At 64.6% G+C, this 14046-nt stretch overlaps 1 protein-coding gene across 1 annotated transcript in view; it reads left to right on the top strand.

The window, feature by feature from the left end:
* Fibcd1 (fibrinogen C domain containing 1) overlaps nucleotides 1-13291 on the top strand; it is a 28544-nt gene extending 15253 nt beyond the window's left edge. Inside the window, exons 5-7 of the mRNA XM_027943190.2 lie at nucleotides 9018-9114; nucleotides 12362-12541; nucleotides 13032-13291. Coding sequence (XP_027798991.1) covers nucleotides 9018-9114; nucleotides 12362-12541; nucleotides 13032-13291 — 537 coding nt within the window. The remainder of the gene's footprint in view (nucleotides 1-9017; nucleotides 9115-12361; nucleotides 12542-13031) is intronic.
* The last annotated feature ends 755 nt before the right edge of the window (nucleotides 13292-14046 follow it).

The following is a 14046-nucleotide window of genomic DNA, read 5'->3' as shown; positions in this document are numbered from 1 at the left end:
AGATGGATCTCAGCTGCTTCCAGGGAGCCCGGGTGGACGCTCTCCTGGTCCCCGACCTTGGACTTGGACACGGTCTCCGGGCAGAGCACCTCTGTCCCTCCCAAGGAGCTTGGCTCCGACTATTTTCGGCGTATTGATGTCCAGGTGACAAGTGTCCAGGGAAGAGTTTAACATCGCATGAAACAAGTGACCTGGAAGCAGAGCTCAGGGAGGCCTGTGGGCAGCGTCCGCGGGAGGGGAGGGGAGGCCAGTGCGGGTCAGCTTTGAAAGGGGTCAGCAGAGGTGCGGCGTGGGGAGCGGCCAGGAAAGAGTCTGCCATGAGAGCAGAGAATCCCCCCAGACCCCGCCGCAGCCGCATCTCCACTCGTCTACAAGCAGAGAGCTCTGAAGGTATGGCCCCGTGTCTGGGTTAAAAGCTCTTCTGCCTTCGTAACTGTCAGATCTCGAGTTATGGCGTTTGCTTCTGGGAACCCCTCTGCAGGCAGAACGGAGAGGGGCTGGGCCCAGAAATCAGAGTTAAGGGTTAGGACAAGCTTGACGGCGCCTGAGGTGCTGTGTGGCTTGCACTTGACGAGGCTGATCAGCTCTGGGCCCGTGGTTCCTACGGCCTGGGATTCAGGGGCCTGAGAGGCGAGTGCCGGAGCAGCAGCGTCCTGCTCTGCCCTGTGGCGCCCACCCAGCCTCCACACCTGGATGGGGCTGTGGGAGCGAGGCTGGGACCCGCCGAGAGGTGTCTGCGTGGCCAGGAGACGTTGATGTCCATTTGAGTTTCTGTCAGGAGCGATCTGTCCCAGGCACATCAGGATATCTGTAGGACGGCCTCCCTGCCACAAGGAATCTTTTGGAAGCTCAATTGCTGTTTAGAGGGCTCAGGCCACTGCCTCTGCAGACCCTCGTCCCATCCGTCCTCATCAGGCCTCACGTCCTGGCTGCCTGGCCACCAGTGCCAGCACTGGACACTCCTCCCTGGAGGACAGACACCTGGAGCTGTGTGCCTGGGACCAGGCTGGACTTTCCAACCATAGCCTAGGAGCAGGCGGGGACGGAGCGTGGCCTGAGGGACACTACTGTCCACATGCCACTGCCCACCTGGCATTGACAATATGCCTGTTAGTCCCTGAGGCCGGCAGGACAGCCCCCCAGCAGGCCTGGCCACCTGAGGGCTAACCAGGGAGTGACAGTGGCGGTGACTGTCCCTCGGTGGGCCTCGTTCATTCCTGTGTTTAAACACTGAGCACCAAGAACGTGCCAGGCGCAGAGACCAGCAGGGAGTAAGAAAGGGAGGAGCCCTGGCCTGGGGGGAGGTGGACAAGGCAGCTGACCTGTCGGAGCTGAGGGGAGCCCCAAACCCAGGCTGGAGAGCTGTGGCTGGGAACAAGGTGGGGCTCCGTGGGGAGAAGACGGGGTTTGTTCTGGGGCCAGACGGTTCTGTGTGGCTGGTGCATCTTCATAAGGGGGCTTGGGCCAGGGTCGGGTGGGAGGCGAGTAGGTAGGGCCAGGATTGACGCTGGGCACTTGGAGGGCTGGGCACCTCTCCTGAGGGCGGAGCCAGCCCGGGGCCGCAGGATTCCACGGGAGGAGGGCCCGAGGGTGAGGCGCAGGGTGCTGGCAGGTGTGCCCAGCCGTGCCGGAGCCTGGGTACCCAGCCCCGAGCTCACTGCAGATAATGGGAGCTGCCTGGTGCCTGCAAGGCCATTGCTGGTTCCTTGGGGTCGAGGAGGACATGGAGCGGATGGGCAGATGCTTCAAGGTGGCCTTTGGGTTTACGTGGCTGCAGGCTGTGGCTGGGCCTCTCTCCACAGGAGTCCCTTCAAGGCCCCTCCTGAGCGGGACGCTCACCTGCAGGAGAAAAGGCGGAGGAAGACAGGGGAGGGAGGAAGGGGTTCCGCTGCCTGTGGACCTGCAGGCTTCCTCCCGGCCCAGCCTGGGCCCGTCCTGGGCAGGTCTCTGAGCTCCTTCAGGCACTCAGGGGTGAGCTCCGTGGACACTGAGCGCACCCTCTGGTGGCCCCTGCACCCCTTAAGACTTGCAGATGAGGGGCAGCCAGTGCCTCTTGCAGCGCGACCGACCCCTCCAAGCCTCTTTCCTCACCTGCTGAATGGGCACCGTAGACAGCTGCTGCCTGAGCAGCTGCTCCTGGAGCTGCAGGGAGGGGACCTGAAGAGGGAGGAGGGCCCCTGCTGCCCTGCCTCTCTGGGCCGCACAGCCGGCCCCCACTCACTCTGCTGTCCGGGGCAGTGCTGGCACCCGGGCCTAATTGCCAAACCCTGTCTTCATGATCACCGAGGTCGGTCCAGCTCAGCACCTCCTGCAGCAGAGGGTTGATTGGGCTCTGCACCCGCCCCTGGCTTGGATCCTCGCACAGCCCCCCACAGCCCCCCACGCCCCCCACCACACACACCAGGGACTGTGCGGCTCACGCCCCGACCTGCTCAGCAGCCGCTCCTCCAGGCGTTTCCATCATGGGTCACCGGTTCAGATGTGCCTCTAATTGGCTCTGCTGTGAGAGGAACCCCCTCCCCACAGCCGCATTCCTCCACCGGAGCTCGGAGCTCCGCTGGCGGGAGGGGAATCCTGCTCGCCCCTGGAGGACTTCAAAGGCTCCTGGCAGCAGGATCGGGCTCAAGGAGAGATGAAAAGCTTCCAGGGGCTCCCCAGCTAGCACCGGGCTGCAGGCTGGCCCTGTGAGGGGAGGCTGGCTGCAGGGACCAGGCAGGATGGGACCTGCCTCTGGGGCAGCAGCTGTGGCATCCCCCTTGCCCCAGAGGACAGGATCTTGCTGTGAGGTCAGTGGGCTGCCATGTCCCCTGCCGCCCAGCCCACGTGCTGCTCTGGGGAGGAGTCCTTGGAGCTCACGTTACTAATGACCGAGGTGACAGTGCCAACACCCTCGTGCTCCCTGGCTGATCTGAGTGGAGGAAGCTTGCAGCCTCCAACCCGTGAAGCCTGGATTTTTCAAACTTCTAACGCAAATGGGATGGCGCACGTGAAGCGCCTAGCGCAGGCCCCGAGGCGGCTCGCGTTTGATAAATGGCAGCTCTGAGCCGTGTTTTGCCAGACACTGGCAGGCACTGCTGCCAAGCCCGGGAAGGGTGGCCGGGTGCCAGGCCCGGGGGTGCCACTTCCAGTCCAAAACAAAGAGTGGGCCCCATTTCCTCCTGGGCACGTACCTGGCTCCACAGGGAGGCAGCCGCGTTGGCTAGACCTACTGTGTGCCGCCTGTTTGCAGGTCTGCTTTTTGCATTTTCTCCACAACCCTGCAGGGGAGGAAGGGCTTGCAGAGGGGGACTCAGGCTTGGGACGGTTCCAGGACTTGTCTAAAGCCGTGCGGCCGCAGGAACGTGGGCAGAGCCTCAGGCCTGCTTTAACTCACACGGCCAAGTCCATTTTCCCTTAGGGATAGGAACCAGCGTCTCCCATTGCAGCCTCACTGTAGTCTGGAAAAATCCCAGACACTGCCTCCTGGGGACCCTTCTAGGCACAGAGACCACCCTGCCCAGTCTCAAGTGGCTTGGACCCACCTACCCCAGCCCCCGCCACAGTTCCTCAGGCCACCTGGCAAGGTCCAGCCAAGCTCCTCCTCCGTGGAAGTCCTCCCAGACCACACCTGCCCCGGCAGAGGGCTCCACGCCCACTCTGAGCCCCCAGCAAGCCCTGTGGTGACTGTTGTCAGGAATGCTGGGTCCTGGCTCTCTGGCCCCGTCTGAATCCCAGCTGTACGGGGGAACCTAGGCAGGCACAGGGACCAGAGGAACGTGCAGGCGGGGCGAAGCTGGGCCCTGACTGTCCCCCATGCAGCAGCTGAGGGCCAGACTCGTCCTGTGAGCGGAGCGGGTGTGGGGCCCAGCAGGAGAGAAGCCAGACTTGGCCTGTCCACCAGAGTCTGGGTAGACCTCGGGCCCCTGGTGCCAGCCCAGTGTGCTTCCTGGACTGAGAGGTGGCTCAGAGGCCGAAGGCTCAGTGTCCACCCAACCAGGCGAGGGCACCCTTTCCCCTCTGTGCATTGTCATCCTCTGCTCTGGCCTCCTGAGCCCTGGGTCTCTAACCAGGAGCACAACACCTCCCCTCAGGGCTGCGGCGGGACAGGCCGTGGCCGTCCTCTGAGGCACTGGCCTGGTGCTAAGGTGGCCATGGAGCCCAGACCGTGTGTCTGGGGGGGAGCTCCCTGCACTGGCACCAGGGCAGATGTGCAGTGGGGTGCAGGGTCCGTGTGCTGAGGTGGCCCTGCTGCGGCTGGACCCACCCCGCCAGCGTGCGGCTGGGGAGGCTCAGGGGCATCTCTGCGTCCCTTGGCCTGGCTGACGAGCAGCGCGGCTGCTGCTCCCTTTGAAATGGCACAGCACCATCTGCAGGGCCATGTGGGCCGAGCGCTCCCTTGGCAGAGCCCCCCTGGCGGCACATCCAAGGCGTTGAGCGGCTGGCTTTTGAGAATCCGCACCAAGAAAACACTCTGTGTGTCTTCCCACTCGTGGCTCTGTCCCAGGAGGCTGAGCGGCAGCCGTGTTTCTGCAACAGTCACTTTCCAGCCGGAACCCAGAGAAGCCCAGGAGCTGGACCAGCGACTGCTTCAGCCTCCAGACTAACCAGCCTGACCCCCTTCCCTGCCTTGGCCCTCCCACGTCGGCCCCCAGAATCCCGCACAGGCTCTCGCCTGAGCACGGGGAGGTGGACACCCCACTTCTGACCTGCTTCCCTGGGGTGTCTTCCTGTAGTTGGAGTCTCCCCTCCTGCAAAGTCCAGCTGGTGTCCAGAAGTCTGCAGCCGCAGCGGCAGCGGGCCGTGGTCCGCAGAGGCAGACAAAGGTTCCCACACGCCTGGGCCCGGGGGCCATCTGACAACCTGGGGCTGCTTGTGGCCCTAGGGACTCCTCAGGCCACCTCGCACTGCAGTGGGCTCCAGGCCACTTGGTGTTGGAGCCAGTGAGTGAGGCCCGCCCGCGGCAGAGGCCGGCAGTCCCCAGCAGAGCTTCCCAACGTGCAGGTTCTGACCCAGGGCAGCGTGAGAGCGACTTTGATGGGTGGCGACCAGACGGAGAGGCACAGAGCAGAACCCAAGAGCAGTCATCAGGTGCACGGGGTGAATGCCGGTTCAGGAAGCATCCGCCTCTGACAGAAGCGTGTGTGAGGGACAAGCTGCATCTCTCTGGGTCAAAAAGTCACTTCTCCAAAACCGTGTCACGGATGGACGTGTCTCGGCCCCTCAGGGAGGGTCTGCCTGCGTCATAGATGTGTCTCTAAGTTGGTGTCGAGCTGACCACTTTGACAGGAACGTGAGCCGTTCTCTCCAGCATCCTCCATGGGGTGGAGGCAGAAAGCGGGGGCTGTGCTGGCTCCAGCTGATGGCACCCGGGGGGGAGGGCCCAGGAGGTGGTGGCCCAGGAGGTGGGACCAGGAGGTGGTGACCCAGGAGGTGGTGTGGCCCAGGAGGTGGTGTGGCCCAGGAGGTGGTGGCCCAGGAGGTGGGACCAGGAGGTGGTGGGACCAGGAGGTGGGACCAGGAGGTGGGGCCCAGGAGGTGGGACCAGGAGGTGGTGGGACCAGGAGGTGGGACCAGGAGGTGGTATGGCTCAGGAGGTGGTGTGGCCCAGGAGGTGGTAGCCCAGGAGGTGGGACCAGGAGGTGGGACCCAGGAGGTGGTGGCCCAGGAGGTGGTGTGGCCCAGGAGGTGGGACCAGGAGGTGGTGGCCCAGGAGGTGGTGGGACCAGGAGATGGGCCCAGGAGGTGGGCTCAGGAGGTGGGCCCAGGAGGTGGGACCCAGGAGGTGGTGGGACCAGGAGGTGGTGGCCCAGGAGGTGGTGGGACCAGGAGATGGGCCCAGGAGGTGGGCTCAGGAGGTGGGACCCAGGAGGTGGGACCCAGGAGGTGGTGTGGCCCAGGAGGTGGTGGGACCAGGAGGTGGGCCCAGGAGGTGGTGGGGCCACACCCATGACCAGCACCCAGTTCAGAGGGCAGGGGGAAGGGGCTGAGGACAGCTCTTGGCACCAGAGGCTTGGGCCAGGCGGAGCCCCGGCCAGTGCTGCCAGGTGGGAGTGGACGTGATGGTGGACACCTGCTTCAGGCCTTGGCCTCAGGGGCGCAGGTTCAGCCTGTCTCTGGGCTGCGGCCATGAGGCGTGGGGGACATTGCCTGCTCTGCCATGCCTGGCCACCGAGACAGGAGTGTCCCAGCTTCTGTCTGCTGTGACAGGGGCAGGGGGAGGGACATGGAGCCCCAGGTGGGGCTGGGGTAGGGATCTGGTGAACAACGTGGATCTGGGGAGAAGGACTCAGGAGAAGGGCCCTGCTGGCCCCAGCGCCCGGCACTGCCCTGTCTCCACCCCTTCAGTGGGACTCGGGGAGCCCCGACCAGGAGCCCTGCCCTCTGCACGTCAGCTTGCCCAGCAGAGGAGCACAGGCAGGAGGAGCGCGGGCAGGAGGAGCACAGGCAGGAGGAGCGCTGGCAGGAGGAGCACGGGCAGGAGGAGCACAGGCAGGAGGAGCACGGGCAGGAGGAGCACGGGCAGGAGGAGCACGGGCAGGAGGAGCACGGGCAGGAGGAGCACGGGCAGGAGGAGCGCGGGCAGGAGGAGCGCGGGCAGGAGGAGCGCGGGCAGGAGGAGCACAGGCAGGAGGAGCGCTGGCAGGAGGAGCACGGGCAGGAGGAGCACAGGCAGGAGGAGCGCGGGCAGGAGGAGCACGGGCAGGAGGAGCACGGGCAGGAGGAGCACGGGCAGGAGGAGCGCGGGCAGGAGGAGCACAGGCAGGAGGAGCGCGGGCAGGAGGAGCACAGGCAGGAGGAGCGCTGGCAGGAGGAGCACGGGCAGGAGGAGCACAGGCAGGAGGAGCGCTGGCAGGAGGAGCACGGGCAGGAGGAGCACAGGCAGGAGGAGCACGGGCAGGAGGAGCACGGGCAGGAGGAGCACGGGCAGGAGGAGCGCGGGCAGGAGGAGCGCGGGCAGGAGGAGCACAGGCAGGCGGTGGTGATGGTCCCTACTGTCTCGCCCCCCTGCCGTGGGGGTGGGGGCTGAGGCTCAGGAGGGAGGGACGGAGGGGGCCCTGGGGCTCGGGACTCCTCCCCACAACTGCACCCCACTGGGCAGACCTGCTCTCTTCCTGCTCCAGGATCTGGGCCACTTCTGGCCTGGGTGGGAGGTCCCCGGGCACAGACCCTGCCCCTTTGTTCTTCGGCCCCGGGGCCTGGGGGCAGGGTCCCGACCTCGTGCCCGACTCAGTCGTGTGGCTGGCACCAAACCTGCAGGGCGAGGGTTGATGGCCGTGCTCATGAGTGAAGGGCTCATGGCAGGCCCCGCAAGGAAGGCGGGTCAAAGGCCATATAGGGCTGGAGGCTGGAAGGATGCGGCCGGCCAGGGCAGGGGCAGCAGGAGGGAGGACAGGAGGGCCATGGCCAGGCCTGGTACTACCCAAGGCCCACCGTCCACCTGCTCACGCCAGACCTGAGCACAGCGGGTCATCTGGCGGGGGAGGGGCCTACTAGGATCTTCATTTTGAAGAGGAGGAAACGGAGGCTTGGGGCGGTGGAGGCTTGGGGCGGTGGAGGGAGTGGCTGGCCACAGCTGTCTGCAGAGCCAGGGCTCCAGACCCAGATCCTCAACCACCACGCTCCCGGCCTGGCACGTGCCGCCTTCTGTGCTGGGCGCACTGAGGGCCCAGTCACCTCTGGTGCCAGCAGGGCCCCCCCGGGGGCGCCCAGCCCCACGGCCCCTTCAGCTCGCCCCCCGGCAGAAACAGGCTCAGCCCGCCGCCGCCTTCTCGGGGGAGCGCCTGAGCTTCTGCCAGGATTAGGCCTTTCAAAGGGCGCGTGCTCAGGGTCCCAATCTGTAGCCATCGATACGTCTCTCTGCCGCTCCTCAGATCTCTCTGAGCCTTATCGAATTTCCTTCCGCCCCAGCTGGTCCCTCCTGAGGACTTTGAAATTTCAGGGCTGGACCAGCTTGAAGGTGGTGGAGCAAGAAAAGACAGTGTCTTCTCCCCCCGCTCTGTGACATCAGAGCAGCCCAGACGCCCGTGACTGCGGCGTCCCCACGGACCCAGCACATCTGGCTGCTGCACACCTAGCAGACCGCGGTCAGCCCTGGCGCTTGGGCAGTTCCAAGCCACTGAAATCAGGCTGCTTAGTAATGAAACTGGCAGCTCCCGGGCACCACCGACAGATCTCTAACACGTCAGCCGCGGGCACAGATGGAGGCAGGTGGGCGGCGGGGGGCTGCCTCTGCCAAGGAGCAGGAAAAGGCTTGTTAAACAGAAAGGCGGAGGGGCCGGAAGGGCTGTCAGCGATCTTGTAAACACTCGAGGCAGCTCTGGCCTGGGCCAGCGCAGTCCTGATTTCAAAGCAATTTAACCGGTGGGACTCCCGATCCCAAACCAAGAATGTTATTAAAAGAAATAACAGAGGTAGCTCGGGGGCTGGTGGTACCTGGATCGCAGCCAGCCCTGTGTGGCCTCGCCGTCCTCCCCTGAGAAGCCCTGGGCTCGGGGTTCCCAGGCCCCCAAGGATCCCGGCCCAGGGAGCTGCGGGCGGGGCTGGGGAGGCGAGCTCCAGGTGGGGGACGCTGTCTGACAACAGAATGGGCTTTGTTCTCTCTGTTCCTGTTCATTTTGATCTGGAGAAAGATATCAGGGCTGACACGGTGGCACATGCCTGTGAGGCCCCCGGCTCAGGAGGCTGAGGCAGGAGGACTGAGAGTTCAAAGCCAGCCTCAGCAACTTAGTGAGACCTTGTCTGCAAAATAACATATAAAGAGGGCTGGGGGTGGCTCAGCGGTTAAGGGTCCCTGGGTTCAAACCCCAGTATTAAAAAAAAAATAAAAGATATCAGGCTTGTCACTCCCCTCTGCTTGGCCAGGGTGAGACTGAGGCCCAGCCCCCAGCAAGGCAGAGTGGGCCTGGAGCTGGGCCTGCTCCTGACCTGGGCGGGCAGTCCCACCCGAGGCTCCCGAGCCTCCAAGGCTCCCCAGCCAGGGGCAGGACAAGGGGCGCCTGGGTCTAGGAGCCCGCTCTCACCCCACGGTTGCCTTGCAGGTGTTCCAGCGCCGGGAGGACGGCTCCGTGAACTTCTTCCGGGGCTGGGAGGCGTACCGGGAGGGCTTCGGCCAGCTCACGGGGGAGCACTGGCTAGGTGAGACCCGCCACCGGCCTGCTGGGCCTTCTCCCCACGCACAGGCACTGCCCGGGCCCGGCCCCTCCCAAGTGGGTGGCAGTCTGAGGTCCCCTGGCCTGGGCAGGCCTGAGGCCACTCACAGGTGTCCCTGGCCAAGGGGACCTAGACGGGAGTGAATGAGGCCTGAGACAATGGAGCCAGAGGAGGGGGGTCAGTGGTGGGCTGGCTCACGGGCTGAGCAGACCCCTGCCCCCCGCTGTTGGAGTGGCCAGGAGCAGGGCACCAGGGAGTCTTGGTCTGTGGAGGACACTCTGGGACCAGGTCACTGTCCTGGTTGCTGGAGCCATGACAGGTCCAGAGCACCAGGTCATGGTGGGACCAGGAGGACCAGGGACAGCTGGTCAGTAGTGCCCAGTGTCCTTCTGGGGAGGCCAAGCGTGTGAGCCGCCGGCTGACCTAGTCCGTGCCTGGCATGAGGAGTGCGCGGGGGGCTCTGGTGATCTCATTGTCATTACTTGACACAGCACCTCCTTTAAACTCCCTCTGTATTTCCAACTTTGGGGAACCTTATTGAGTTTCATTCTCACCGATGATCACGAGGCTGGGTCCTGGGTCCGTGCTCCAGGGGAGGGGCGGGGGTTGACGTGACTCAGACGCAGTCCCAACCGTGCTCTGTGGCTCCTCTGCGGGCACTGCAGCCGCCACCACAATCCCAGGGGGGGTCTTCACCCCCAGAAGGACGCCTGCCCTCTGGGGCCCGAGCAGATTCCCTCACGCCTGGGGAGCGGGCCCAGGGGGAGGAGCAGGGGCAGAGGCGAGCCCACCTGGACTCTCAGAGGGACCCCCGGGGAGGGTGGGTGGTGCCACCCTGCACAGCCCGCCTGCTGTCTGCCCGGCTGAGTGTCCTACAGACGGCAGCTCCTGAGACCTCCGCCTACCTAGGAGGGACTCCTTTCTGCCTTCCACAGAAGGGGAGATGGAGGCACCTGTCACAGTGTGTGCAGGGTCGGGCGCCCCAGCCCTGCCCTTGAACCTCGCCCTGTACTGAGCCAAGGAAAAGCCGGGCAGGGTGGAGAGGCCCTGGCCAGGAGGCCCTGCCCCAGCCCACTCCATCCAAGGGGTGTACAAAGCCGAAGCAGAAGGCGTCCAGGGAGGGGCCTGTCCCCACACGGCCACCCGCCACCTGGGAGCTGCGTTGGTGTCCTGGCTGCTCGGCGGCATCTTAATTGAAATCTATCAGCGGCCGCAGAAGGTGCGGGAGGAAGCATTAAAGCGGGGCCTTTATTAGTTCTGCGGAGCCGGGGCCTGACAAGAATGCCAAGTCCAGCCGGCCTCAGCCTCCCGGTGTGGCCGCCCTCTGCTTTTGCATGCCGGCTGGGCACCTTCTCCTTGGGGCCTTTTCCTATTGAGTTATGGGAGCTCTTTATATATTAAGGTCATTGATCCTGTGTCTGATACGCATGATACAGAGGGACTGCCCCTGGCTCACCCATCAGCTTCTTTTGTCTTTTGGTAATTCTTACTTCCTAGAAGTTTTACACTTTGAGGTCGTCGATCCTGGCAGTCTTTTTGTTTATATCTCTGAATGTTAGGCCCGGATTCCTCACCCCCATTTTATCAATGTCTCTGGCACTTTTGGGGGGATGATTTGGGGAATTTTGTTTTAGGTTCATGATTTTAATGCCCCTGGGTGACCACGTGAGACCTGGGGGCAAAGGGTTCCGGGTTTCCTCCCCGCCCTCTTGACTTGAGCTCTGGGGAGGACGTCGGGGCTGCCTTCACCCTCCAGGGCCCGGGTCTCGGGGAGGAGCGACTCCCCTTTCTGGCAGAGACCCCGGAAGATCCCCGGGGCTGGGAGAGCCCGGAAGGCCGAGTGGAGAGAGGCTGAGGGAGGAGGTGTCCGGTGCTGGAGGAAGGTGCAGGGGGCGCTGCCCCCGCGTCCCCACCCCTTCATGGGCACCAGGAAGGCACATCAGGAGATGAGTGTCACTTCACCAAAGCGTTGGTGGGCTCAGGGTGGCCTCTGGGCACCAGCAACCATGTGGTGGTGAGCGAGAACCTCCCAGAATCCCCTGGGGCTGGTTCCCTCCCACCCTGTTCCTGGATCATGGGATTCGTCCTGGGCAAGGTCTGAAAAAGAGCAAGGGATCTGGTCCTTCCGCCTGGGTTCAAATCCCAGTTCTGCCCCTCAACAGCTGTGTGGCCTGGGCCACTCTCTAGGCCTCTCTGAGCTTCATCCTCCTCCCCGGTGCAGCAGATCCCCAGCCACCTGGATAGCGTGTGAGGGGGCCAGGCACTGGGGAGGGGCTGCGTGGAGGGGGCTCAGCCTCGCCCTCCGCCCTCTGAATCATTCCTCTGTGTGCCCGTGCCTGCCAGGTGGTGGCTGTAGTCACCCTGAGGCCCCTGGGTCAGGGAGGGGGAGGGCAGCTGGCCCTGGAGGAGAAGGCAGGACCCTGCGCTAAAGCTGCGAGCCCCTTGGGGAGGAGCAGGGCTGACACAGGAGCCGGGAGGCCTCCCGCGAGGTCTCACCTCTCTTTCCCGTCCCCTGGGCGGGGGGGGGGGGGGGAGCAGGAGAAGGGGGGCGGGGGCGGGCCAGACACAGGCCAGGCCTTGGAGATGGCAGGAGACGGGCAACACCTTGGCCTCCTGGGCTCAGCCAGCGTTTATTGAGCACCTGTTATGCTGGGGTCAGCAGTGGCCAGGACAGACGGACTGCTCTCATGGAGCTTCTGCCGGGTGGGGCAGCCACAGGACAGGCAGCTGGACCCGAAGGACGGACCCTGAAGGGGGTGCCGCTGGGATCGGCAGAGGAGACTGCCAACCCAGACAGGAGGTCGGACAGCCTTCCTGACCTGGAAATGAACAGGGAGTGGGGACAAGTGGTCCTCGGCAGAGGGAACAGGATGTGCAGAGGCTCCGAGGACAGATGAGGAGTGCGAGTTCCATTTGCCACCTGGGGATGAGGGAGGAGGATGCCAATGTCCCCAGACTGTTCCTGTTTCTCTTCCAGCCATCCACTAGAGTGGGAGGCATAGCCCAACTTAAAGCGAGCAGAGAAAACCAAACATGAGAACCATCAGTCTCCAGGCTCCTGTCAAACACAGGCCCACAGGAAGAAGGAAGTAGCCCAGAGCTGATGGCACCCACTTGGTGGTTGCTGCCTTTTCTTCACCAAACACGAGCTCAGCTCTTGTTTCCCCTCAGTTCTCTCTGGGAGGCACGTCCCAAGCCCGTGCCCTCTCCCACCATTCTCTTCCTCCCTCAGGGCTCAAGAGGATCCACGCCCTGACCACGCAGGCGGCCTATGAGCTGCACGTGGACCTGGAGGACTTTGACAACGGCACCGCCTACGCCCGCTATGGGAGCTTCGGGGTGGGCTTGTTCTCGGTGGACCCCGAGGAGGACGGGTACCCGCTCACTGTGGCTGACTACTCGGGCACTGCAGGTGAGGCTCCGGCTACAGCAGGGCCGGGGAGACGAGGTCTTGCCGGTCACACCCTCTGCACTCTGGGGTCGGGGTCAAGGCCACTGGTCAGCACCTCCAAGTCCTGTTTTGCAGACCAGGAGTCAGGGCTCCCAGGGCCTTGCAGAGGCCTCCGGGCTGCGCATCCCTGGGCTGTGCGTCCCGAGCCGTGGTCTCTGGGCTGGGGCAGGGCGCGAGGAGAGGGGGCGTGGCCGAGCTGGGAGGAGCCGCGAAGACCACCTGGGGACGCCCTGGTGGCCCCACGTGTGCACACGTGCAGGGGCTGGAGTGCATGAGGTGTGCACACCTGTGTGTGTGCAGGGTGTGTGTACATGTGTGTCCACTCATGTCAGGGGATGGGTCACAAGCACACGTGGCCAGCGAGCCGTGCGTCTGTGCCTGTGCTCATGCCTGCAGTGCGCCTGGGCGCGCCTGGGCCCGAGTGCACACCTTCGTGCGAACTTTTGCGCAGGTGACTCCCTCCTGAAGCACAGCGGCATGAGATTCACCACTAAGGACCGTGACAGTGACCATTCGGAGAACAACTGTGCTGCCTTCTACCGTGGTGCCTGGTGGTACCGTAACTGCCACACTTCCAACCTCAATGGGCAGTACCTTCGTGGCGCCCACGCCTCCTATGCCGACGGCGTTGAGTGGTCCTCCTGGACCGGCTGGCAGTACTCACTCAAGTTTTCCGAGATGAAGATCCGGCCGGTCCGAGAGGACCACTAGACTGGCACAGTGTTCAATCTGAGTGTCCTCCAGCCACACCCCATGGCGCTGCCCCTACCCCCACCTGTGTCCACCCCTGCCTGCTGCTGAGAACCTTCTCTGCCCACCTGTGCATGGCTGACCTGCTTTCCAGGAGGGGAGGGCCAGACCAACCTCGTCACTGACTCCCCAGGGGACGGGGGTCACACATCACCTCCTTGCCCTCCTGCCCGCCCACTCCCTGTTTGCCTCTGCTGATGGGGCCTGGTGAGCTCCTCCACCCAAAATCCTGCCGCCTAGACTGTGGCTCCTGTGCTGTGTCCGCCCCTCCTGGCAGGGTCCGTGGGGTCCGCCGCGCGCCCTGGTTCTGGACGGTGCCCCCAGGCAGCCCCCCCAGGCAGCCCGAACCCCTGGCAATGAGGCGACAGAGAGCGAGGGGCTCCAGCACCGCGGCCTTTCCAAGAGACCAGTGGGGGGCGCTCTCCTGAGCCCAGGCCCGAGGCCCGAGGCCCTCCCAGCACCTGCCCATTTCCTGGGGGCCTGGAGTGCCCACCCTTCCCCAGAAACTGAGCCCTGCCATGCCCCAGGCCAGGCTGGGCACCGCTGCCTGCAGGGACCCGGGTGGGGGCCAGCTGAGACCCCACTCTGTGCCCGGGGCAGGCCTCCAGGCCCTTGGCTTGCTGTGCCCGTCGTCTCCACCAGGCTCAAAGGAGGCCCAACCTGGCTCCCGCCCAGCCTCCCTCCAGCCTCCCGCCCAGCCTCCCTCCAGCCTCCCG

This window comes from Marmota flaviventris, chromosome 13 (assembly GCF_047511675.1).
Source record: "Marmota flaviventris isolate mMarFla1 chromosome 13, mMarFla1.hap1, whole genome shotgun sequence".
Lineage (NCBI taxonomy): Eukaryota > Metazoa > Chordata > Mammalia > Rodentia > Sciuridae > Marmota > Marmota flaviventris.
This window is presented reverse-complemented; position numbering and strand designations above follow the sequence as displayed.